Raw genomic sequence first — 23,637 nt, forward strand, 5'->3', positions numbered from 1 at the left:
TACTGCTTTTTAAATGTAAACAGTTCCTTTCTTGAGAATTCATGTCATCAAGGGCAGCTAGATAACACAGTGGATAGAGTGCCAGAGCTGGAGTCAGGGAAGACCCGAGTTCATGTACGGCCTCAGACACTTCCTACCTGTGTGACCCTGGGCAAGTCACTTAACCCAGTTTCCTCATCTGTAAAATGAGCTGGAGAAGGAAATGGCAAAGCACTCCAGTATCTTTGCCAAGAAAACCCCCAGTGGGGTTGTAAAGTTTCGGATGTGACTGAAACAACAAGCAACAATTCCTCTTGCTCGACAGTACTGTAGGGCCTGGTAGACACCTCCATGCTCATTCCTGGCCTTGGACCCTACACCAGTTCTCTAAGAAATACAGATAATTCATGTCATCAAGTCTTCCTCTCCATGGGTGATCCTTTTGTTGTATGAAAAATAGCCCAAGATCAATATGAGAGGAGTTCATCTCACTGATATTGCATAAATTTGCAACAACAACAAAAAAAAACAAAAACAAGAAAGAAATGTAACTGCCTTAAACTTTTTTTTAGTGGAACCAAAGTTTTTGGTTTGGGCATTCAGCTATCTCGGGGAGTGATAGTTGTTATACGGTGTGACCCTTTTGAAACATAGGTGTTGGAAAATAAATTCTATGGTAAATTGTACTTTTAGTTTATTTCACCTGTGTGTAGGGAGAACAAAGTTTAGCCTTTGATACAGCCAAATTCATGTAATAATCAGAGTTCTACTCTATTTTTAAATAAGATTTGTAGTAGCTGCAATCAATTGTCCTTGGTTTTCCAAATAGTAATTGAAATGTAGCAGATTGCTTTTTTTTAAAACTTATGAGTATTTATCCTCGTTACCAGAATTTTTTTCCAGATTCCTAGAGTTTTGTTTCTGCCTCAGTGTCATTGCTCTGTTATAACTAGCCCCACAATGATGTTTTCCATTCCACAGGCATCTTCCTGAAATAAGATGTTTCAGGAAGTCATTCAGAAACTGGAAATAGCATGTCAGAAACATTTTCTTAGAAGGATTGGTAGTCAGAAGTTAAGCCAAGTGAATTTTTTTAATCCAGCTAGGTCGAAACATAGCTTCGGACAATAGAAGGAATGATTCAATTATTCCCAGTTCTTATGAGTATCTGCTTCTCTCTTCCCTCCCTCCCGAAACAGTACCAGATCACCTCTCTTCACCCCGTGTTCTTTGCAAGCAAGCACAGTAATTGGAAAAGACTGTCAGATATTGAACAAACATTCATGCCATGTATCCTGCTTTCTTAATGCATTTGTTATTTGTATGTTTATGCAGCAAGCAAGGGAAATGGTACTAGAGATTATCCGAGAAAAGGATCAAGCTGACTTCCGAGGCGTGCGAAGTGATTTCAGCTCCCGAATGGGAGGGGGCAGTATAGAGGTACACTTGAATTAGAAATTGTAATTGTTTGTTATCATGGGGAAAGGAATGAAGAGGGTCTCCTAGTGAGTATAGTAACAGTCAAATCCTTCCCAGTGGTTATTTTTCATCATTTTCAGTGAATGGTGCTATTCACACCTCTTGTTTATGAATGTAGGTAGGTGGTACATTTCTGTGCATAAACACCTTTCCCTGATTTCTGAGATGTAACAGGAAAGCTAGACAGGCTCAATACTTTTTTTGAGTACTGCAGGCTAAGTGTTCAAGTTCCAAAGAGCCTGTATTTATATGTGGAAACTTTGAAGACTATTTCATTAATGTGATAGAGTAGAATAGTTTTTATGCTGTAAAATAATAATGTAAAAATTAAAACATCCCCAAATATATTTCATGGCTTCTGCATCTGCAGCTCATGCTTATGTTTTTCTCCTAGCTTTGTTGAGATTTTGTTTCTGTTCCTTCTCCTCTAAGGTATCTGTACCTAGGTTTGCCGTTGGTATAGTAATAGGAAGAAATGGGGAAATGATCAAAAAAATTCAAAATGATGCTGGTGTAAGGATTCAGTTTAAACCAGGTTAGTTATAATGTCATTCAGAAATCTTATTGTTTGCCTCTGGTTGCCAGACATCTGGCAAAAAGAACGTGTCTTCCTTTCCCCATATGCATCCTTTGACTGATTGAGATATTTTATTTTACCTTTTTTGTGGTGTGCAGTTTCACAGTTAAATTATTCTATTTTATTTATATTCTCTTTTTTCTTTTTTGTATTTCACTTTTTTTATTCTATAACCACTTTAAAGTTGTCATCATATAAAATATTGGTTAGGGTTTTTTTCCTTTATATAAGGACTTGTTTATACTGAATACAGTCCAAAAAAGTGTTACAGAAATGCCCAAGACTTTGCCTATCTGTAAATCAATCAAGTATTTTTAAAGAACCTCCTGTGTGCTAGGTACTGTTCTAGCCACTGAGAATACAAGTACAAAGAATGGAAGCACTCCTTACTTACAGTGAGCTTATATTTTATTGGGAGGAAATAACAACTATATATAAAAACATATGCAGTGGTTAACTTCTGACTTCCATTTTTGCTAGTTTTAGTATAAATGATTGCATATCAGTTCAACTTTTGCCTCCCTTGGGGTTGGGACTTTGTAATTTAGTCTCTCATTTCTTGTTCCACAGATGATGGGATTAGTCCTGAAAGAGTTGCACAGGTCATGGGACTTCCAGAAAGGTGTCAACATGCAGCACATGTCATCAGTGACCTTATTCTTACTGCACAGGTGGGTTCTGGGCTCTGGGATCAACCATTTTAGCCAGACAAGTGGAAAATGATCAACATTTCTAACAATGAACTATACAACATTTTAGAGGTTTCATTTAAAAGTACTGCGTTGTATGAAATGAATTTATTTGTAATTCAGGTCTTTACTTCTACCTTTCCTGTAGACCACTTATTCACTTTGTCATGCAGAAAAAAAATTTTTTTATATAGTCAACTCTTGATTATCTGGAATGGCTGGGGAAAACTGTGCCATGTATAGAAAATCAGTTTCTAAATAATTAAAACCTAACATTCTTAATACTAAAACAGTATAATCTTTGATTTAGAAAGCTCTTCAGGCCCTTTCCAGCTCTCGAGGATTATCATTTTGAACATAGTTTATCATTGAGGCAGAGAAAGAGCACTCTATTTTGTAAATCTCAAAGTACTCTACAAATGTGGATTGCTATTGATACAGTTTAGCAGATATTTATTAAGGGCCTAATATAAGGCATTATGATAGTTGCTGAGAATATAGAGACAAAAACGAAAGAACCTACCTTGTACTGAGATGAGTTAAATACGAGGTAATTTGAAGAGGGAGATAGCATTAAAACTGAGGAGGATCAGATCAGGTTTTGCAGAGGATGTGGTGCTGGAACTAAGCATTAAAGGGGAATGTAAGGATTCTAAGCGGTAGCAGAGCATTATAGACATGAGGGACAGCTTATGTGAATGGTGTCCATTAGACTGAATCTGTGGACCCTGGAGGTGATAGCGAATCACTTCACTTCTTTATAGTTCAGTTTCCTCAGCTGTAAAATGAGAGTTGAATTTAATGGCTTCAAAATACCTTCCATTTGTACATCTGTGATAATGATCATGAAAGCACTGGACTCAAAGTCAGGAGGGTTGGGTTATTGTCCTAGCTATGCCACTGACTTGCCTTGCGACCTCAAACAAGTCACTTCTCACTGGGCCTCAGCTTCTGGTTTTTAAAATGAAGGCATTGGACAAGATGACCAGAAAATTTCTTCTGCTCTTATAGAGTGTTCCATGTAGCATAGCTCAAGGCATTATAAAAGAAAATAGAGAGGTACGAAACATGGACGTTCAGTCATGGAATTCCTCATCAGTAGTTGTCTCCAGGGGCTTCTTGTTGCCCCGGAGATAAAATATAAACTCTGTATAGAATTTAGAGCTTCTAAAGCCCTATTCAACCTGGCCTTAACCTATCTTCCCAATATTATTGGGCTTATTCAATCTATCAAACTCTTTGATCCAGCCAGACTGACCTTCTTAAACTCCCTCTTCTAGCTGCCCACTTTTGCACTAGCCCTTCCCTATGCATACTTCCCCAAGGAATACACTTCTTCATTATCTCAGCCTCATAGAGTCCTTTCTTCTTTCAGTACACAACACAGGCACCACCATCTACATGAAACTTTTCCTCATCCACCCAACTCCTAATAACCTTCTTCCCAAACTATCTTGTATTTAACTACTTTGTATATGTATTTGTATTTATTCGCTTTAAATGTATGTGATAGATAGATAGATAGATAGATAGACATACATTTACAACTTGGAATTGTTTCATTCTTTCTACTTGTACCCCTAGGGCCTGGCACATAGTAGGAACTTAATAAACATTTGTCAGTAATTGAAGTATTTATTAAAAGCACACTGGGGCTACAAGTAAAATGAATGAAGCATCCCCTACTTGCAGAGAGCTTACATTTTAATGGGAGAGACAACAAAGACATATGAGTATATACAGATTAATTACAAAGAGAATGAATAAATACGGAAAGGTTTGAGAGAGGGGGCACTCGCAGTTGAGGAGATATGGAAAGACTTCATGTAGAATACTGTGTTCAGACTTCATCTTAAAGAAAGTGAGGGTTTTCCTGAGTTGGAGGTGAGGAAAGAGTGTGTTCCAGGTGTTAGGGAGTGGCAAGTATAAAGGCATGGAGACGGAGCATCCTGTACGAGGACAAAGCCAGTTTAGCTGGGTCACAGTGTGGGGTAGGGAACAATGTATAATGAGGGTGAGAATATATTAGGGCCAGTCTGTAAAGGGCTTTAAAAGCTAGGCCGAGGAATCTGTATTTGATTCTAGAGGCTCTAGGAACCCACTGGTCTTGATATGAGTAGGAGTCAATCAACATGGTGGGCTCTGCCCTTAAAGGAAAGTTACTTTACCAGCAATGTGGACAATAGGCTGAAGCAGAGAGATCAGTTAGGAGGCCATTGAAATTATCTAGGCAAAAGATAATAAGGACCTGAATTAAGATGGTGTGAGTAGAGAGAAGGGTTCAGATACATATTGTAGAAGTATAGAAATGGCAAGGTTTGGCAACTGATTGGCTATGTGGTGAGAGAAAGTGAAGAGCCAGAGATAATGGCCAAGGTTACAAACTTGAGGGATTGGAAGAATAGTGGTACTTTTGTCAGAAATAAGGAAGTTTAGAAGTAAGATGAGTTTGGAGGGAAAGATAATGAGTTGTCTTTTAGGACATGTTGAGTTTGAAGTGTCTCCAGAATGTCCTGTTTCTAATGTCCAATAGGCAATTGGTGATACAGGATTGAGGCTCAGATTTAGAGACTGAGACTAGATATGGAGAGCTGGGTATCATGATCATGAAGATGATCATTAAACTCATAGAAGCCAAGAGAGAAAAGTTGAAGGCCTAGGATGAAATCTTGGGGTATCTAGATGATGGAAAACCGAAGATAAACAATGGAGAAAGGATCCAGGAGAGGAGATAGTGTTATAATATTCCAGAGAGGAGAGAGTACAGAGATGGAAAATCAACAACATCAGATGTAGCAGAAAGGCTCAGGATAAAGATGGAGAAAAGGCCTTCAGATTTGTCAGTTAAGACACAGCGTGGCAATTTTGGGAAGGGAGGTTTGAAGCCAGATTGCAAAAGATTGAGAAGTGAATGAGAGGAAAGGTAATAATCAACAGAGCTTTTTCAAGGAACTTGACCAGGAAAGGAGAGATATAGGATCACAATTGGTGGGGGGTCTAGTGAAGATTTTAGGGACAGTTATGTTGACTTAAGCAAGTTTGAAGGCAAAAGGATAAGAATCAGTAAGTAGAGAGAAATTGAAAACTGAGGAGTTGGAGGAGGAAGTAAGTTAAATTTGTAATCTGCTAAAGAAGACAAGATGAAACAGAATCAATTCCATGTAAAAGTGCTGGCCTTGGAAAGGAGAAGAGCCACCTCATTATCAGAGACTTGGAGCAGAAGAGGAAGAGAATGGGAAAATGATGTCAAGGGTTTTTGAGATGAAGAGAAAACAGCTGACATTTTGAATGGCCTCAGTTTTCTCAGTAAAGAGATGAGGTTCTCAACTGAGAGGGGTGGGGAAGAGGATATTGGAAGCTTAAGAAGAAAAAAGGTTTGCAAAATCTTTTGTGGAGAGTGAGATTAAGGAGTCTTGTTGTTCGGTCGTGTCTGATTCTTTATTGTTTTATTTTTGAGGGGGGAAAGCAGGGCAATTAGGGTTAAGTGACTTGCCCACGGTCACACAGCTAGTAAGTATGTCAAGTGTCTCAGGCCGGATTTGAACTCAGGTCCTCCTGGTTCCAGGGCCGGTGCTCTACTCACTGCGCCACCTAGCTGCCCCCGTGTCTGATTCTTTGTGACCCCATTTAGAGTTTTCTTGGCAAAGATACCAGAGTGGTTTCCCATTGCCTTCTCCAGCTCATTTTACAGATGAAGAAACTCAGGCAGATAGGGTTGAGTGACTCGTCCAAGGTCACACAGCTAGTAATTCTGGTATTCTATCCACTGTGCTACCTACCTAATTAGGGAGTCAGGAAAGAATAAAAAATTGCCTTCAAGAAGTTTCTGTTTTTTATTAGTCACTCTAGAAGTGACTTTTTAAAAATTATTCTCTAATGTCATCTTGCCTATTTACCATTTTTCTTTCTCACGAAAGTAGAGTATGAAAACAAAATCAACTTACCTGACTTGGAGGGTTTCTAGATAAATGTACAGTTTACACTTACGAAGACTTTGTCAACAATGGACATTTTTGCTGTTCTGAATTGATCTGGTAAAGCAGCTCCCTCTCACGAAGGAGAGGAAAGAACTGCAGCCCAACCGTACTTGTTTTTAATGTCACCATTTTAAAATGCTGCAGGACCAAAGTGTTTGACATAGTAGGCAGTGATTGGAGTGGGATTTGAATGTTAAAAGAAATCTTCTTCTGTAGATGCCTGTCTTGGCGCACTATTCTGTGATCACTGAAAGTGTGAAACTGTGTTTCAGAGAAGTCTTCTCTTCAGCATCAGTCTGTGGGTAAAGGGGACGGCTCTTGTCCCTTTCATAACTTGCCTTCAGTGGTCACTGTTTAACACATCTTTGTACCGGCCCTTTGGAGTGGCATTGCAGATAAAAAGAAAAAAAATAATCCTTTGATTCTTTCTGCTTGTTAGATTCTGAATCATAGAGCATTGTCTGTATGCCAACCTAGTTGGGGGAGGGTTAGAAACCATAAACTGTCACTCAGGCTTCACTTTCAAATGCCGATAGCTCTTTAGTGTCTAATGTCTGATTTCTGATAATCACAGCATGCGTTAGCCACAGGAAGGAAACCTCAGGGTTGGATAAAACCAGGCTCTCAGTTCCAACAGATTGGGTAGAGCAATTAAAACACAGGAACAAGGTAGTTGAGCTTTTAACTTTTGAGTTTACCCAAATATTTATTTTATTTAGATGTATTTATAGTTTATAGTGTTTGTTCATATATATATATATATATGTTTGCATGCATTTATCTGCTCAGTTCCTCCTGATGGTGATTTGAATTAATTCCATTTTCGTGGAACTCTTTAACAGTCAGAAAGATGGGAAAGTACCTTGCTGCTCCAAACCCAGATGTGCAACATCGATTATTTAGCTTATCATTTAACCTCACTTTTAGTAGAGGAGACTAAAAATTAGTGGTGGTGGTGGTGGTGGTAGTTGTGAGTGCTGAGAGTCGTCACTAAAACTTTGCTTTTCTCTCAGGAACGAGATGGTTTCGGAAGCCTCTCCCTACCCAGAGGAAGAGGTCGTGGCCGAAGTGATTGGAGTGTCGGGGCACCTGGGGGGCTGCAGGAGGTAACCTACACAGTTCCAGCAGATAAATGCGGCCTTGTTATAGGCAAAGGTAAGAAACCTCTGCTGGATTTCACCTTCCTTTTTCACACCACCTCACACCCATACCTCCAGAGTCTGAGTTTGCTTAATTAATGCCATTTGCCTGCCTAAACTTATCTCGTCCACCCTCCTCATTTTACTGATTAATCAACAAGCATTTATTAAGCACCCTACCATATGCTAGGCCCTGGGCTACAAATACAAAAGGGAAATGGGTGCTGCCCTCAAGGAGCTCACATTTTTCATTCATTCTCTTGTAACACTCAAGGTTCTAGCTTTATTGAGCTAGCTTGAATTGTTATAATGGTATTGAACTTACTTTCAAATAATTTGAATCATTAGGCAGGATATTTTTTTCAGATGAAGACCTCCCCCCCTCCAGGTGATGTCACAGGTTCTTAGAGAGCATGACACCAAGAAGTCCTGGATTCAGATTCTGCCTCAGATTCTGCCCCTGACACTCAGTACCTGTGTAACCCATGGGTGGCAAATCAGCCTTTCAAAGCCTCAGTTTCCATGCCTGTAAAATGGCAACCGTAATACCCAGAGCATCTGCTGCAGAAGGTTGTTGTAAGGAGATCATGTTCTTAAAGTGCTACAGCAACCTCAGTTGTTGTTTTTGGACCATAGACTATTAGAGAGGGGAAAATCCTGGCCCTTCTTTTTCTAGGTGAGGAAACCCAGGCCCAGAAAAGGAGTCTAGCAAATGACCAAGTACTGAATAGAACCCAGGATTCCTGACTCGTGCTTTTTGTCTTTGACCACACTGCATGTCCTAACTGGCTATGGTATTTTGGCTGTGGTGACACAGCATGTGAAACTAGCTTTTATTTTTTTTCAGCACTTCTTAAAATAAGAAACAGATACCCTATAGAGAACAAATTAAAATGGATGGGCTTGCTTTGTAGCCAGTTTTTAGAGGATTAGCTAAAATTCACATGAATAATTCTCAATTTCCTTATTCTTATCCTTTAGTATATGTTGTGGGAAATATATAGTGTACATTTCTTGGTTGGTGATGTCATACTATTTAACTTCTATGTAGACATTGAAGACACAAGTTGAATGAGGCGATAGGAATCTAAATATAAGTCCAAAGAATATTGTTCCTTGTCATGAACCAGGTGTTCCCAAGCTGCTTTTATCTTTTGGTGAGCCTCCATCATTGCTCTATTAGTAGCAAGAAATCAGCATAGAGGGTTGGGTTTCATAAATATAAGGTTTATATGAATGAAGTCCTAATCTTTCACCTAACACTCTCCTCCTCCTGATTTGATTGTTTTATCACTATCCTAAATTAGTGTTTAAAGACAGAATTCAGTCTCCTCAATATCAAAGAACCAAAAGTTGACTTCTTATGAATTACGCATCTACTCTTAAGAATTGAATGGTATACTTTGTATGAAAAGAAGTAACCTTAATTTTATCTTTAATTTATTATTTGTTATAATGTCTCCTTTCATTCCTGTGGGAAAAGAAGTAAGGATGGGAGAGTAGAGCTTTGTCTCGAGCCACATCCTTTACCAGTAATATGGTGCCAGAACACCATGAGAAAGGGATGGTAAATTACCCCCTCCCCCCCGGCCCATTCTCAGTAACTCTTCCATTAACTATTCCTTTGCCAGGTACAAGAACGACTATTTTGTTTGTTTTAACATTTGTGTTTTAACTGTCTGGTCAGTGTTACCTGTCTTAGACTGTAAGCTTTTAGAAAGTAGGAACTGTCTGTGTAATTTGTTTTGTATGTATGACTGACATTGTATCCCACATCAATAAGTGTGGTTCGTTGACAATGACAAGTTTGATATCTCCTTCCCCTACCCTGCCAGTTGGATGATTTGACACCAAATCTTGTTGATATCCATAGGTTTGGAATTATTATTTATCTTGATACAGTTTCTTTTAAAGATGAGCTGTAAATGATACTTGATTTCTTTCCCCTTTAGATATCTGTGAAGGTTCTGTGTCTTTATTACTTGAGTTTCTCACAGTTAGCAAAAGAGTGATACTTTAGAATTACCACCAAGTTCTTTGTCCTCTTGCAAATCATCCTGAATTGACTGGATGGACTAAAGTGAATAAATGAAAAGATTCCTCTCTCTCATTATCTTTTCCTCCTCTTCCCCCCCCCCCCACATTTTTTTTTCTCTGAGAGCTTGGCTAGGTATGGTATCTTATGCTTCTTAAAGATGTTTGGGATGTGGTTGAAGAAGGGCACCCATAGAAATGTCAGGCACACCCTCTGGGAGTTGGTGCTTGAAAACAAACTGTAGCCTCTTTGGGCCCCTAGCTGGATTTCCATGATAAACACAGCAATATTGACAGATAATGTGGCCAGCCCGGCTCTTGTCAGCCCAGCCTTTTAGCAGGTTTGATTAATTGCTTTACGATTTCACGTCCAGCTGGGGGGCCACTGGTGGGTCGTTTCTGCCCCCCATCAGGTGGAACAATGGAGCAGGCTGTTGAATCAGTCTATAGACAGCCACCATGTGCCAAGCGGGTGACCTCATTTTGAAGGAAGATGAACTTAAATTAACTCCTTCCGGCCCCGTGCAGCATAGTGTTGACTGCCTTGCCTTATTAGCATGCTCCCAAGACTTAAGCAAAGAATCCCTAGGGCTAGGGTTGTAAATGCTGTTTTCTCAAAGCAAGGAGATATTAGCTGACTGGAGTCTGCTGGGCTTTGGGAGCAAACATGCACTGTTTTGTGCATAAACCTTGAGATCAAATTACCTTGACTCAGGAGGAAAATGGTACTGACAGGGGCTTGGTGGACTAATGAGACCTGCAGAACCATAGCTTTCCCTGAAAGATGACCTTGTAGTCCTCCTTGTTTTGATATAATAACCTGAAAACCAATTGACAAATGAAACAATTGTCCCATTTTGTGGGTCAGTGAAAAGAAAATTCCATGACTCTTTCTATAGAATAACTCTTGAATAAAATATGGTATTTATAGTACCAGGGAGTGAGGTTGTACTTTACCTATAAGCAAATAAAGCTTAAAGGATATTTTAAATTGTCATGTTGTCACCTATAATTTGTTTAGAGAGTAGGAAAAATATGGGAACTTTACATAATTCTAGCAGTTCTTTAAGAAAAGCCTGAGAATATTCAAAACTTTGAGACCTGTTTGATAAATTGCTATGTTGTTTATTTAAAACCACTTCATAGAACATACCAGTCAAGCAAATGTTAAGTGAAACTTTGAACAAAGTACCAACTAATTCTAAGTTTTATTAAATGGTGTATCACCTTTATCTTCAGCATACTAGACTATAGGTGTATTGTTATTGTCAATTACAAAGACAGGGTTTTGGGGGTTTGTTTGTTTTTTCGAGTTGTCTTGCTGGTGGATGCAACATATGTTGATCCCCCCCAAATGTCTTTGAAAACCTAATTGCTTGAGGAGTTATTCTGAAATGACTTTCCCTCCCTGAATATGGGGGAGGGAGGGGACTAGGGCAAAGGAGAAAGCAAAGGTTGGAATGTTAAAAAGGTCAAGAGTATGTTACAAATGAACAAATGTAGCCCCTGTAAGTTTTTTGTAACTTTATACAAGAGGTGGGGTATGGAAGAATCTTAAAATGAAAAGAAATGTTTAAATAATCATTTTATCTGCTTTGTGTACGGATTAGGGACAGTTACTGCCCTATAGCAGTTTTTCAGTGATTATTTTCTGCCTAGATTTACAAAACTGGTGCTGTGAGTTTTCCCTCTATTCTTGTCCCCCCCCCCCTTTTTTTTTTTCCTCTCCAGTTGAGTGGAGCTGATCTTTAAGTTCTGTGAAATTTCAAAAGAAGAATTGAACCATTGTAATGCTGGCTGGAGCTTTTGTTAAGCAAATTTCATTAAGAGACTGGGACTCTCACAGGTTTTTCAAAAAGTCCAACTAAATTTTCATTAGCCCTGCTCCACCCAGTGTTCTTATGTACACTGTCATGGTATGGCTCCCTGTCTAGATCCATTCCCTATGGATGCAGTGACTTCAGAAGTGACAGGATGGTATATTAAAGGCCTTAGTGGGAGCCAAGAATTGTTCGGTTCTTTGCCTGGCCGTTTGACCTGTGCAGAGAGGGGATAGTGGCTGGGGTGGCCTGTGTGTTTTGGTTGAAGGCCCCCATTGTACAATGGAGGAGCCATCAGAAAGTCATTCTTATACTGAGAAAGGAGATTGTAACTTATCAGAGGGACAGAGTTGCTGACTAAACACACAGTGCTTTTCTTGGGCCTAGGGTTTGGATGGTATTAGAGAGCAAACAAAATCCAAAAATATTTATTGAGCCCCTACAGTGGGATATGTTGCAATTGTGTTAGTTTTTGGAGTTTGGTAGGGGACTTTTCCCCTTTTAGGTAGTAAGTGAACCCCCATTTTATATTATACATGTAGGATACATGTATTCTAGTTGGTCAGCAACTCAGTGCCAACAAAGAGGTGTTCTGATGGCCATTGTCCTGCTGATTTTACCCAGTATTAGTAATCTTAGCATGTTCCACATAATCTACCTATCATCAGCAAGTGCTCAAGCACCAACAAACAAATGGCTGCCTCCTTGGAGCAATATTGTTCCTTAAAAACATTTAAACATTTCTGTTTGCTCTGTATATGTCCTGGTGCATAGAAAACAATTATCTTGCTGGTGCTAAAGTAAAGGATGCAAAGGAGGAAAGAAATGTCTGATTTGTTAGCAGGTATCAGAATCATACCACATTTATTCTCTCCTGTATTCTTTTTTTCTACCTACAGGGGGTGAGAACATCAAAAGCATAAACCAACAGTCAGGAGCCCACGTAGAACTTCAGCGGAATCCACCTCCTAATACAGACCCCAGTGTACGGATATTCACTATCAGAGGCATACCACAGCAGATTGAACTTGCCAGACATCTCATAGATGAGAAAGTTGGTGTACGTACAAGGCCCTTTTTCCCACCTTTGGGCTGTTGATAGAATATTCTATTGGCTGTCTGGTGCCTTCCCCCTACTTCCCCAAGAACCTTTGTGCTTCCTGTGCCATTCAGCAGTTCCTTACACTGTTTTGGTGAGCTTGGTTGGGGCACATGGGTTATAACCCCCATTTTCCTGAGGGTAAAGTCTGAGGCACAGAGGCTGATAATGGTCATGGGACCAATGAGTGAAGCATTTTAGACGCTCCAGCTCCTCACCACCCCAAATCTATGCCTATTTTCCAGGCAAGATGGGGCTAATGCTTTGCACCCAGCACTGCCCGCCTGGCCTCTTGTTGGCATTGTATTGGTAGCCAGACATGCAGATGGTTTTCATTGACTCTGGCTTTAGTTTCAGGCACCTCAAAGCAGATAAACAAAGGGAGTGTTGATGGAGGAAAGATTTGCCACTGCTCACCTCAAAAGGGACATAGAATTGCAGAAAGAGACTTGGGCCAGCCTTAATTGACGGGAGAGTCAAGCAGGTTGGTCCATATACACAGGGTGATAAGCTAGGTTTACTGTGGTGTTATCATCCATAGACATAGTGGTACCATTATTTGCTGTTCTGTGGTATTGTTCACCTGAGGGTGTGAAACCATTCTGCAAATAAAATTTTCTGTGGGGAAGAAAGGATAGATTTAGGGTTATGAAATATTTTTGTTTCATTTATTTTTGTTTTAACTTTTAAAACTGATTTGGAGTGGGAGGGTTTGGGTAGAATTTAGATGATCAGTGAATAGGAAGTTAGAATTGTCATTGTGTCTGTGACAGGGTACCAATATGGGCGCACCTGGAGGCTTTGGTCAGAGTCCTTTCAACCAAGCACCTGCTACACCTCATCAAAAGTGAGTCTTTTACCTGTGTCTTTGCAGAGAATTTTCTCTCAAGAATTCCTCCTGCCCACAGTTTCTCTTTTAGGGACTCCCAATAAAAAGGTTGAAAATTTGATATGGGCATCACAGTTGAATAATGTCTTTAAATTGTACCACCACCCCCTTTTCTAATCTTGGCCTTGGCCCTTAATTGATGTCAGGGCTTTTCCAGACTAGTTTGGGAGTCCTCTTTTCTCACACTAGCATCAATATATTAACCCCTAGGCTGGTCACTGCTAATCAGTTCTTAAGCAGGACTTTTGAGTCAATCTGTTCCATAACCTCTACCCCCAGCATTCTTATTTCTTTTTTATTTATTTATTTATATCCATGTAGCACCTTTCCTCCGAGGAGCTCAGGGTGCTTTCCAAACATTGCTGCTAAAGTGAACGGTAACCCTCACAGCAACCCTGTGAGGTAGGTAAAATCATTTATTTCATTCTAGTTCTCCTATAGTTGGCAAACAGTAAGACAAGCTTGATATTACAACAGATGGTACAAATTTAGCTTTCAGGCTTTGAGAAGTAGGTGGGAAACTTGGAGAGAGAAAACTGAATGAAGGAAAATGTGAGGGGAGATGGGCATGGAACGTGAAGAAGGGGCATAATGGACCAGAAAGAATGAATGTTTTGTAATCCACAGTGGTCCTCAGGCATTTATGACCCAGGGCTGGGGTAACACCTACCAGACGTGGCAGACGCCTGCGCAACAAGTCCCAAGTAAGTGACACTTCAGAGTCCGATGAAAAAAGATGCACATTTTCTCACATGATACAAGATAGATAGATCAGTGAATTCCTAGAGCCCTCTCCAATGTAAAAGGTAATGATGCCTTCTTATAAAAAGGCAAAATACATGTAGACATAGCCAGCCAGAGGTGATTGGTCTGGAAAAACAGCTCAGGTCTTCTGCATTCCTCACGGGTGTGTTATGATAGTCTGGCTGCATTTAACCCAGCTATTCTGATGCTTTCTTCACCATCTGTGCTTTGGCTCGTCCAAGATGGATGTCACTGGTTGACCATTGCTTCCAGGAGCTGGGGAACAGGGAGAAAGCTGGAACAATCGGGCCCCAGTTGCTCCCTCCCCCAGATCACACAAGGGACCATGGCCCCTCCTTGTGGTTGACTACAGTCTGCAGACAAGTGATATTCTTGGGGTTGTGAAGAAGTCAGTGGAGAAAACTTGGAAGAGAAGAATCAGCATCTCTCTTGCTGTTGCTCTCTGGGGTGGGCATTGAACTGAAGCCTCTCTTCTTTTCTGCATTCTGTAGTCACTTTCCAGGTTTATTGGCTTTCTTTCATTCTGTTTAACAGTCACCAGGCACTTGTCCCTCATGATTGGGTCATAAATATCCCATTTCCCAAGACTTTAGAGTTTCCTTTGGACCAAACTACTCTTACACTGTTGCTATTTAGCCAGATCTCATGCTGAAAAGACTAAAGAAACACAGAATTCCCCAACATCACTAACTCTTTGTGACTAGTCTTCTTGGGCCCCACATGGAGCCTTTCTCTATCATCTAGACAACAGTCTTCCTCACTTTTGTACCTGCTTTCTCTCAGTGTCAGTGAGTTGTCTGCTCATCCTGTGTTGAAGATATGGTGTAGCTTTTAGGGACAGAATATAGTTTGGTGGGGAGCAGAGAATGGTAACCATTAAGCAGATGTTTAATCTTCCTTAAATTCCAAGGGGAAAAATCTGATTTCTGAGGTGGAGAGTTGTGTAACTCCTCTTTGAGGAAGCTTGCCCAACCCTCCCAGTTTAGATAGATACCCTTTGTTGCTGCCTTAATTGGTTGTGGCTTGGGTGGCCTTTTGAAAATGCTTTTTTAGTGTCTGAAAAGTAAAATGATCATTTAGACTTGAATTCCTCATGTGCTCAGTCCAGAGTCAGTAAGGCCCCAAACCAGAAGCCAGCTGTAGTTGTCTCTAACCTTTGTGTTTTATTGATATTTGAAATGTGTTGTTGTCCCTTTTCAGCTGTTTCCTAGAGATTTTTCTCATTTTATCATCCTTGGTAAAACCCAAATTTCTTTGACATGTTGGAAATGCTAACATGTTTTTGTTTGGGAAGCCTTCATTTTGATTCTGCAGATTTTATGACCTGGAGCATACTGGTCTGTTATATCAAGTGTTCTTGTGCCAAGTGATGCGGGCTTTGCACATTGGAAATAAAGCAGTCCTGCTTCTTAGATTATTGGCTGGCTGAGTTCAGGAATTCTGAGTTCCCTAGTTCACACATAAATACTGCACTAGATGTGAGATGACAGGACTAGAAATCAGGAGTCCCAGGCTCGAGTCCTAATTTCTTCACTCTAGCCTTGTGATGGGGGTCAAGTCACTTCCCTGCTCTGAGCCTCATAGGTCTCTTAGACCCTTTCCATTTTTAAGATTATAATCCTGTAATTTTGGTTGGTTTATTGCTCAGCCAGATGTCACTGTTTTTCATGTATCTGATGATGGAAAATCTTCTGAAAATGCCAGAAAGTTAGTTAGACATTTTTCTGAATGTGGTTGTAGCTTAACTAGAAAAGAGCAAGCAACCTTTGGATTAGCTAGTGGCCAGGAGCCTAGCTGACCTTTTCCCATTCTATGCTATGGAAGAGGCAAATGCTGAACACCACACTCAGAAGGGTAGATGTGTTTAGACTGATTACCAGTCAGTTCTGATTTTTTTTTCCTCCTTTGGAAGAATGAGAGAAACAAATAAATATGTGGGTAAGAGCTTCATGATGGCCATCGATAAGATGAGGTGGTGCGGTTATTAAAGCAGACTTCACTGCACTGCTTGCTCCCTGGCTAAAGATCAGGGTAGTTCTCAGTCATGCCAAGGGGAGTTTGGCAAGGCATGGGAGGATTACTCTTCAGAAGCTACATAATTACCTATAACTGAAAAAATCTTATTTTCTGCATCTCAAATGCTCTTTTTTATTTAAGATTTTAAAGGAAATCTCATGGGGAGAGTGTAGCGGGGTGTGGGGGGGGGCAGTGTATTGATCCCACGCTCTTACCTATCAATAGTGTATTTCTCCCAGCCATCCATCTTCCCATTTCCCTTCACCTTTTTAGAGAACCAAATTCCACTGCCACCACAAAATACCTATCAAAAAATTGTCTCCTACTCTTCCTTCATCCCTTCCTCCTTGGCCCTATCCTTCAGTAGTGATGAGAGTGGGGAGAGAGAGACCTTTTTTCCCAACCCCCACCCTTAACCCTGGATGCGTTTGAATGTTATGGCTCTATCCTTCTCATACCCATCTTCAACCTTAAATAAATTAACTAATGGGTAAAACATTTTGCTGTGAGATGTACTTAGTGCTGTGTCTTTTCAGCCTACTTTGGACTAGTTCTACTTGTAAAAGGGCATTGAAGGATGTCCTTTCCTTTGTTGGTGGTGGACACTCAAGCCAGCTCTGACCTCAGCAGAAACAAAGGTCCTGACTTATGGCTTTGGTCAAGTCTTTTAACCCTCTTTCATGCCCCTGGACAGGATGCTGCTGCCCTGTTCCTTCCACCCACTTCACACTTGCAATTTATTATGTTTAACAGTATCCTCCTCTCTCCCACCCCCACCTCCACCCCCCTTAGTGATTGAAAACCCTTTGCAGCTTACGTTGCACTGTAGGGCATGTACCCAGGAGAGAGAGAAAGAGTTGAATTAGCTTTCTTCCCCTGTTGTCCACCCTCCCTTGTCCCTGTACTTCCTGGTTTCCACTATACGGTGTGCATTGGGGAGCAAGGGGAAGTGAGGCTAGGGTTTGGATGGAGCTTTCTTTCTTAGATTTTCTTTAATTTCCTATGATCAGTTTCTTTGAATGTTTACAAGTCTGCTTGTCCAGCTGTACATAGTCTTTGTCTTCAAGTAGAAGAAAAGGGTTATGTAAAAGGGTGGTGTTGTTTTGCTCCCTATCCCTATTTGAAGTTCAGTTGATCCTGTAAACAAAACCAGCTCTGCCTCTCCTGTTTCTCTTAGCCTCCTGTCTGTTACCTGTTCTCATTTAAGGTATTGAATGCTAAATCACCTCAGAGTAGTCCACAGCCAGTGTCTCTGAAGCCCCCTTCCTGACACATATCATTAGGAAGCTTCTTTGTTCTCTTAGCAGCCTACCTTGTATTTTTCCTATCTTAGGGGCCATCTCATGTCTCCTCTAACTCAGCTACTGTGCTCCGTGCCTAACCTGGAAGAACTCTCTTTGCACCCCTTCCTCACATAACCATGGGGCAAAATTCATTGTCTGTTTCTTGGATGGAGGTTCCCATCTTGTTCTCTTCCTCTTTTGTCCTGTCCTCCATCCTCTTCCAGCTAAGTCTCTTGCCTCTTTTTCCCCCAAAAAGCTAAAGCACCCAAAGCATTATTGTGAGGTGTGTGCCCCACAGGCTTGTTGGTGTGGGTAAAAATGCACCAAGAAGCTCTGGGCAGTAGCTGGGCAGGAGGAAAAAACCCTCCTTTCCTCACTGGCCTGATTGTTTTTGTCCTCTTTAAACAGGCCAGCAGAGCCAGCAGCAGAACAGCCAGCCTGGTTACAGCAAGGCATGGGAGGACTATTACAAAAAACAGAGTGAGTGGCTTTCTTCAAAGGCAGATGACTAATGAATGACAAAGTGCCTTCTTGTCCCTCCCGAGCACACTTTAATTTACTGTGGACAGAGCATCTTCTTTTCCTCAGGACCTTCGTATCAGTACCTTAACTTTGTTTTCCCATTTTTCTTCTTGCCCTTTTGCCAGAACAGAGTTGTGACCCAGCCAGGTTGCATCTCAGCTGGCATAGAAATGCATACCGTTATCCTTTTCCTGTGCTGATTTTCACACTGCTGATTCTCATTGAGCAGCAGTAGGCTAGGTGAGAGACAGAATGGAGAACTAGGTGTATGTAGTACCTGGATCCTTAGACTTGCCTCTGAAAAGTGGTGGTTGCCTTAGAGTCCTGAAGTCTTTCTGCTTAATCCAAATAACTGAATCACAAACTAAACCAATCTTAAAAACCCCTAGCAGATAAATTCAAATCAGAGCTAAATTGGTATATTTGCTTAAATGGTTGGGTTAGATGAGTTAAACATTCTGTAAACTGAATAAAGATCTCATTTGGTTTAGAAGGTTGGTGAGGATGGGTAAACTAAAGATTTAGGGCTGTTCTCTGAAGGGGAATGATACTTCTTCCCCCGTCATTGAGAATTTCCTGGATGTGGAAGGGAAAGGAAGGGGGTTACTGAGGGGAAGGAGTTGAATGGCTAAAATATGATGGTTTTTTAAAGGAACTGTTAGTGGTGAGGCAGCAACGGGACAGGTGGAATTTTTTGTTAAATGTTTGTAATCTGCACCCATCAGCAAGCCAACTTCAATCGGGTCCTTATGACCATCCAGCTCTTCAAAATTGAAATATCAGGCGATGTGAGCAGTGTTTCCTGATGTCCAGCAACACTTTAGGAAGGGAAATACACAGTTAGATTTGAGCACTGTTTTATAGCTAATATGGCTTGTCCTTGAATGCACTGGTATTGGTGCATTCAGATAATCAATCTTTCCTCCTTTGTCAATCAGGCCATGCCGCCAATGCAGCTTCTCAGGCAAGTTCTCCACCGGACTACACAATGGCCTGGGCGGAGTATTACAGACAGCAAGCCGCTTACTATGGGCAAACATTAGGGCAAGCTCAGGCCCACAACCAGGTCTGTATTTCCCTGAACACAGCAGTGTGTACCTCTGTCCTGTCCCTTCCTCCTCCCAATCTTAGAATAGTTCAGTGAGTGAATTGAACATTGGCATGCCACCCCATTGAAGCTCTGACCTCTTAGCCAGCCACTATCTCCATTGTCTCCTGTTGTTCTTCCATCCGAAAACATGGCTCTCTGATACTTGGGTCTTTGTAAAATTTGGACACAAACAGGAAAGCCAAATGTTAACTAGGACATTTACAGTAGCCAGGGAGAAATCCTAGTAGCCACTTCTTTTCAGAACTCCAGCTTTCTTGCTCTTTCTATACAAGGAATCTTTTGGAAAAAGATCACTGGAGTAATTTTCTAACCTAGTGGGGCCACTCCTCCATATGGCCTAACAAATTGCCATCAATTTGTCCGTTGTATACAATACAACCCAGAAAGTATGTAGGCTTTCTAAGGCGCTTCCACGTAGGGGATGTGAAGCATTGACTATATTGCCATTCTGAGCAAGTTGCTACTCCATGTTTTTGACATGGGGTAACTGGCTATTGAAATTGTGGTCATTTGGCTTAGAAAGGTGTCTAGCAACAATGATTATCTAGCCCTCTCCTTTGTTCCAACTCCATGAGTCACTTCCGAGGTCATGTAAAAGAGGGTTCTGTATTGGCTACTCCTTGGGAGGTAGGGCTGAGGGCCACAAAGCCAGATTTTCTCAGCCTTGTACATTCCCAGCCATTAATCAGCATTCTGAAGTTTAATAATTAGCCATTTTGATAGATGTTGAGGCCAATTATCAGGCAACTAAAGGAAAAACATGCACAGGTTTTCTCGTTCCTTTTGATAGCACTGCAAACCACGGTGTCCAATGATTCAAATAATAGTTACCTCAGTGGGCTCCGTGGGTGACATCCTTAGCAGCTTCCTAGAGGGCTCAGTAGGAATGGGTAGCTGAGCTTTCCAGAGGCTAACAGAATGGCCACGGGCCGGGAAATGCTTACACTTCTCTCCCACCCCGTTCTGCGTGCCCATTTAGAAGAAAAACACGGGAACACCCCTCCTAAGCAAGGTTTTCTCTTGCCATGTCCTATGACATTAGTGCTACGGAGGGGGGGAGGTATTTCCTTGTACAGTGACTCCGTTGTCTGTTTGGATACCAGAGAGAGAGAAAGTGTGACCTGTCACCTGCCCTGGGGAGAAATGGTTCAGAAGTACATACTTTTCAAAATCTACCAAGGAATAACTTTTCTTCTTTCTTCTTTTTCCTCTACAGGAGCAGTAGAACAATGTCCTTACGGCAGTTTTTTTTCCTTGAAATCATTGTGAAAGAAAACCTTTTTGTAACAGAGGTTTCTAGATTTGCAGCCTTTTGATGAAGATTTTTTGTTCGTTTTTGTGAAACACTAGTTGTAGAATAATCTATACTGAACTTTTCTAAGAATCAGGAAAAATTAGTAATATACTAAACTTCATGAAAATGCTGGTAATCTTTTGATTTTGTTTTGGGGGGGCGGTATTGTTTTGTTTTATTGTTACTTCCAAATTTGTAAACTTTGGGGTACTTTTTGGAACAACGTCTGTAAATTCCAGGCACCAAAATGTACCCCAGAGTAGTGACATTTCAAACGTGGAAATTTTTTTTTTTGTTTGGGGTTTTTTTGTTTTTGTTTTTTTCTTGGCGTGTTTCTCTTTTTCCTTTTTGATCTTTTCTGTTGCAACAAAGTGGCTTGGAAGTCTTAGGTGTTATGTAACAAATCCTAAAAAAAAATTTTTAAACAGTATTTAAATATTCTTAAATATGTAAATGCATTATTAAATGTTTTACTTCTAATTTCTTTTATTTTGGCTGTCTGATTTTATTGCATTTTTTAAAAAAAAACTACATTATGTATTGTAATTAATTATGTGAATTCTGTATTGAGACAGTTAACTGTTTTGCTGTCAGACACGTTAGGGGAGGGGGGGCATTTTGTAGGGTTTGTATAATTTCTAGAGTCTAAAGGGGTAATATAAAAACATGTAATTTTTTTTAGCAATACTTTTTTTCACATGTCCATTTTGGGTTGCATTTGTGTATCTAAGACCTCCAAGCTTATTTTAAAAAATTTTAAAAACCTTCCTCTATGCTCTCAGAAATATAAATACTGTTATTTTTAATATTAAAAATAAATCAGCTACTAGTAACTTTAACAAACACTGTGGAACATTAAACCATATATAAGGTAGTAACTATTTTTTAATTCCAAGGTGTTTTTGCTTTTTTCATTTTTCTTTCAAATATTTTCATATCTAATGTTTGTCAAATTACTTAGAAAAATAAATGATTCTAGTATTAACCACAGTATGTGCTAAATAATTTTGATTTAATAAAAGGGATAATATGATTTCTTATGTTTAGTGTTTTCTTGTACAGATAACTGTATTTTTAAAAGAAAAAAACGGAACTGAAACTATTTTTTCTTGCATTTTTAATTGACCTGAGGGACATTCCGTTTTGAAATGTACTGAATTTACTGTTCGGTTTTTTCTCTTTCTTTTTATTTCCCTATAATGCTTGAAATGTCTAACTATAAAAAAAATGCAATTAAATAATGTTGAGCATGGTGTTTAAAACAAAATGTTCTTTTTATTTGACTGACAGTTGCATTTTACATTCTATATAATAAAATTTCCACAAGGCTTCTTGTGGGTGAAGTGTTTTTAGTCTGTTTTATTTTGCATTTTCTTGGTACCTCCCCTTCCCATTGCCACCCCAAATGGAAAGCGGTCAGAAACGCTCGCCTGCTCTTAGAAGACCGACTCACATTGCATTATCTCCAACTTAGTTGCTACACTACATAGGCTTATATCTACTTCGTTAAACTAATTTCATTTTAATGGCTTTGTATAATTTGATGTTATTGACTTGAGAGCCTTAATTATAATCAGCCCCTCTTACCTGTCACATCTAAGCATCTCTTGAAGTGGCGTGACACTGAGAAGTTAATAACTAGAGTTTCCTCATATGGAAAGACGCTGTCATTGTAAGTGGGTCTTGAAGATTAATTTATGGGAGTAATATCAAGGGGTTTTGATCCAATCCTCAGCTGTATAAACACACTTTACTGTAACTAAGTCAGCAAAGCCTACACTGTCTGCTCCACATTTTCCACTAACCAATCCCTCTATACATAATCATCTGATTGTGTATAATGTATCACCTGATTGTATATAAAATAAGAATCCAAATATCTGTAGTTCTTGCCCCTATGAATGCTGCTGCTCTTGCTCTCAAAAGTAACAGATTTGGGCGATGCTCCCAACTGGAGGTGGTGCTACATACCACATTGATCACTGCTTATGGTTGGAAACTGGTCTTGGTGACTACTTTGGGGGAACCTTCCTTGTGAATGGGTCTATTCAAATGATGAAATACTGTATGGTCGCAGCTAGAGGCCAAATGGTCTCTGCATCAAGGGAGTAGAACAGTATAGTAGAAGAATAAATACCTCTGCCTTGTATTCTTTTTTTAACCACCTGCTTTTTTCTTCCTATGACTGGCAGTGATATTGAAGGCATGTTTCTATGCTTAATATTTGAATATGCTGCCACTACCCCCATCTTTATACAAAGGAATCTCCTCTTGATCTAGGTGCTCCTTGATCAGCTCCTGAATAGAACTCTCCAATCATGAGTATTTACAGCTCTTGTCTATTTTCTTTTCTGGGCTCCAGCCTCTTCCATCTCCCCCTCCCCGAAAAAAAAAAAGGCATCTGTGGCCCTGATAGGTCAGAAAGGGGTGTAGAGAGAATCCCATCTGCAGCAATTTTGAGGCATATTGAAAGCCGGAAGAAAAAATGGGGATATGGCATCTTTAAATACACCTCTAGAGAATCGAGTTTGACGTTGAGAGATTGAATAGTAAAAGCCACTTGGAAAAAAAGGAGGGAGGGGGTGAGCAAGAGGAGGGTATAAACGCTGATGATGGGAATGGGAATTGGGGAGAGGGCATTACAGAGAAGACTTCCTTCTAATTCATCTTCCAAGCTCTGTGCCAAAACAGCATTTGGCATGGTTCACAGGGAGCAATTGTGTGATAATGAACCCTAAGGTGTCCCTTAATTGAAGACTGAGTATTGCGGCTTGTGCCAAGAGTCATAAATGGCACAGGATTGTGGGAGGATGCATTTTCTTAAATGTATCTGTAAGTACAGATTAGCGCTTTTCCCCAGTGAAATGCCCATACTATAAATTATGGAAATATCTCCTTCTGATGCAACCTTTTATTGAGGGGGTGGGGAAGGGTGGGGTGGAGGGAGGAGGGGGAAAAGTTTGC

General features: G+C 40.3%; 1 protein-coding gene across 3 annotated transcripts in view; it reads left to right on the forward strand.

The window, feature by feature from the left end:
- Positions 1 to 22,021, forward strand: part of FUBP3 (far upstream element binding protein 3) — a 67,788-nt gene extending 45,767 nt beyond the window's left edge. For 2 of the 3 annotated variants that reach the window (XM_036750537.1, XM_036750538.1), the window contains exons 9-19: positions 1,315 to 1,419; positions 1,891 to 1,993; positions 2,606 to 2,706; positions 7,715 to 7,856; positions 12,594 to 12,754; positions 13,567 to 13,640; positions 14,004 to 14,084; positions 14,310 to 14,386; positions 18,155 to 18,226; positions 19,207 to 19,334; positions 20,596 to 22,021. In XM_036750537.1, the coding sequence (XP_036606432.1) occupies positions 1,315 to 1,419; positions 1,891 to 1,993; positions 2,606 to 2,706; positions 7,715 to 7,856; positions 12,594 to 12,754; positions 13,567 to 13,640; positions 14,004 to 14,084; positions 14,310 to 14,386; positions 18,155 to 18,226; positions 19,207 to 19,334; positions 20,596 to 20,604 (1,053 nt within the window). In that variant the 3' untranslated portion in view covers positions 20,605 to 22,021. The remainder of the gene's footprint in view (positions 1 to 1,314; positions 1,420 to 1,890; positions 1,994 to 2,605; positions 2,707 to 7,714; positions 7,857 to 12,593; positions 12,755 to 13,566; positions 13,641 to 14,003; positions 14,085 to 14,309; positions 14,387 to 18,154; positions 18,227 to 19,206; positions 19,335 to 20,595) is intronic. The other variant, XM_036750539.1, reaches the window with a different exon arrangement.
- The last annotated feature ends 1,616 nt before the right edge of the window (positions 22,022 to 23,637 follow it).

The sequence above is a fragment of the Trichosurus vulpecula genome, chromosome 3 (genome assembly GCF_011100635.1).
Source record: "Trichosurus vulpecula isolate mTriVul1 chromosome 3, mTriVul1.pri, whole genome shotgun sequence".
NCBI lineage: Eukaryota > Metazoa > Chordata > Mammalia > Diprotodontia > Phalangeridae > Trichosurus > Trichosurus vulpecula.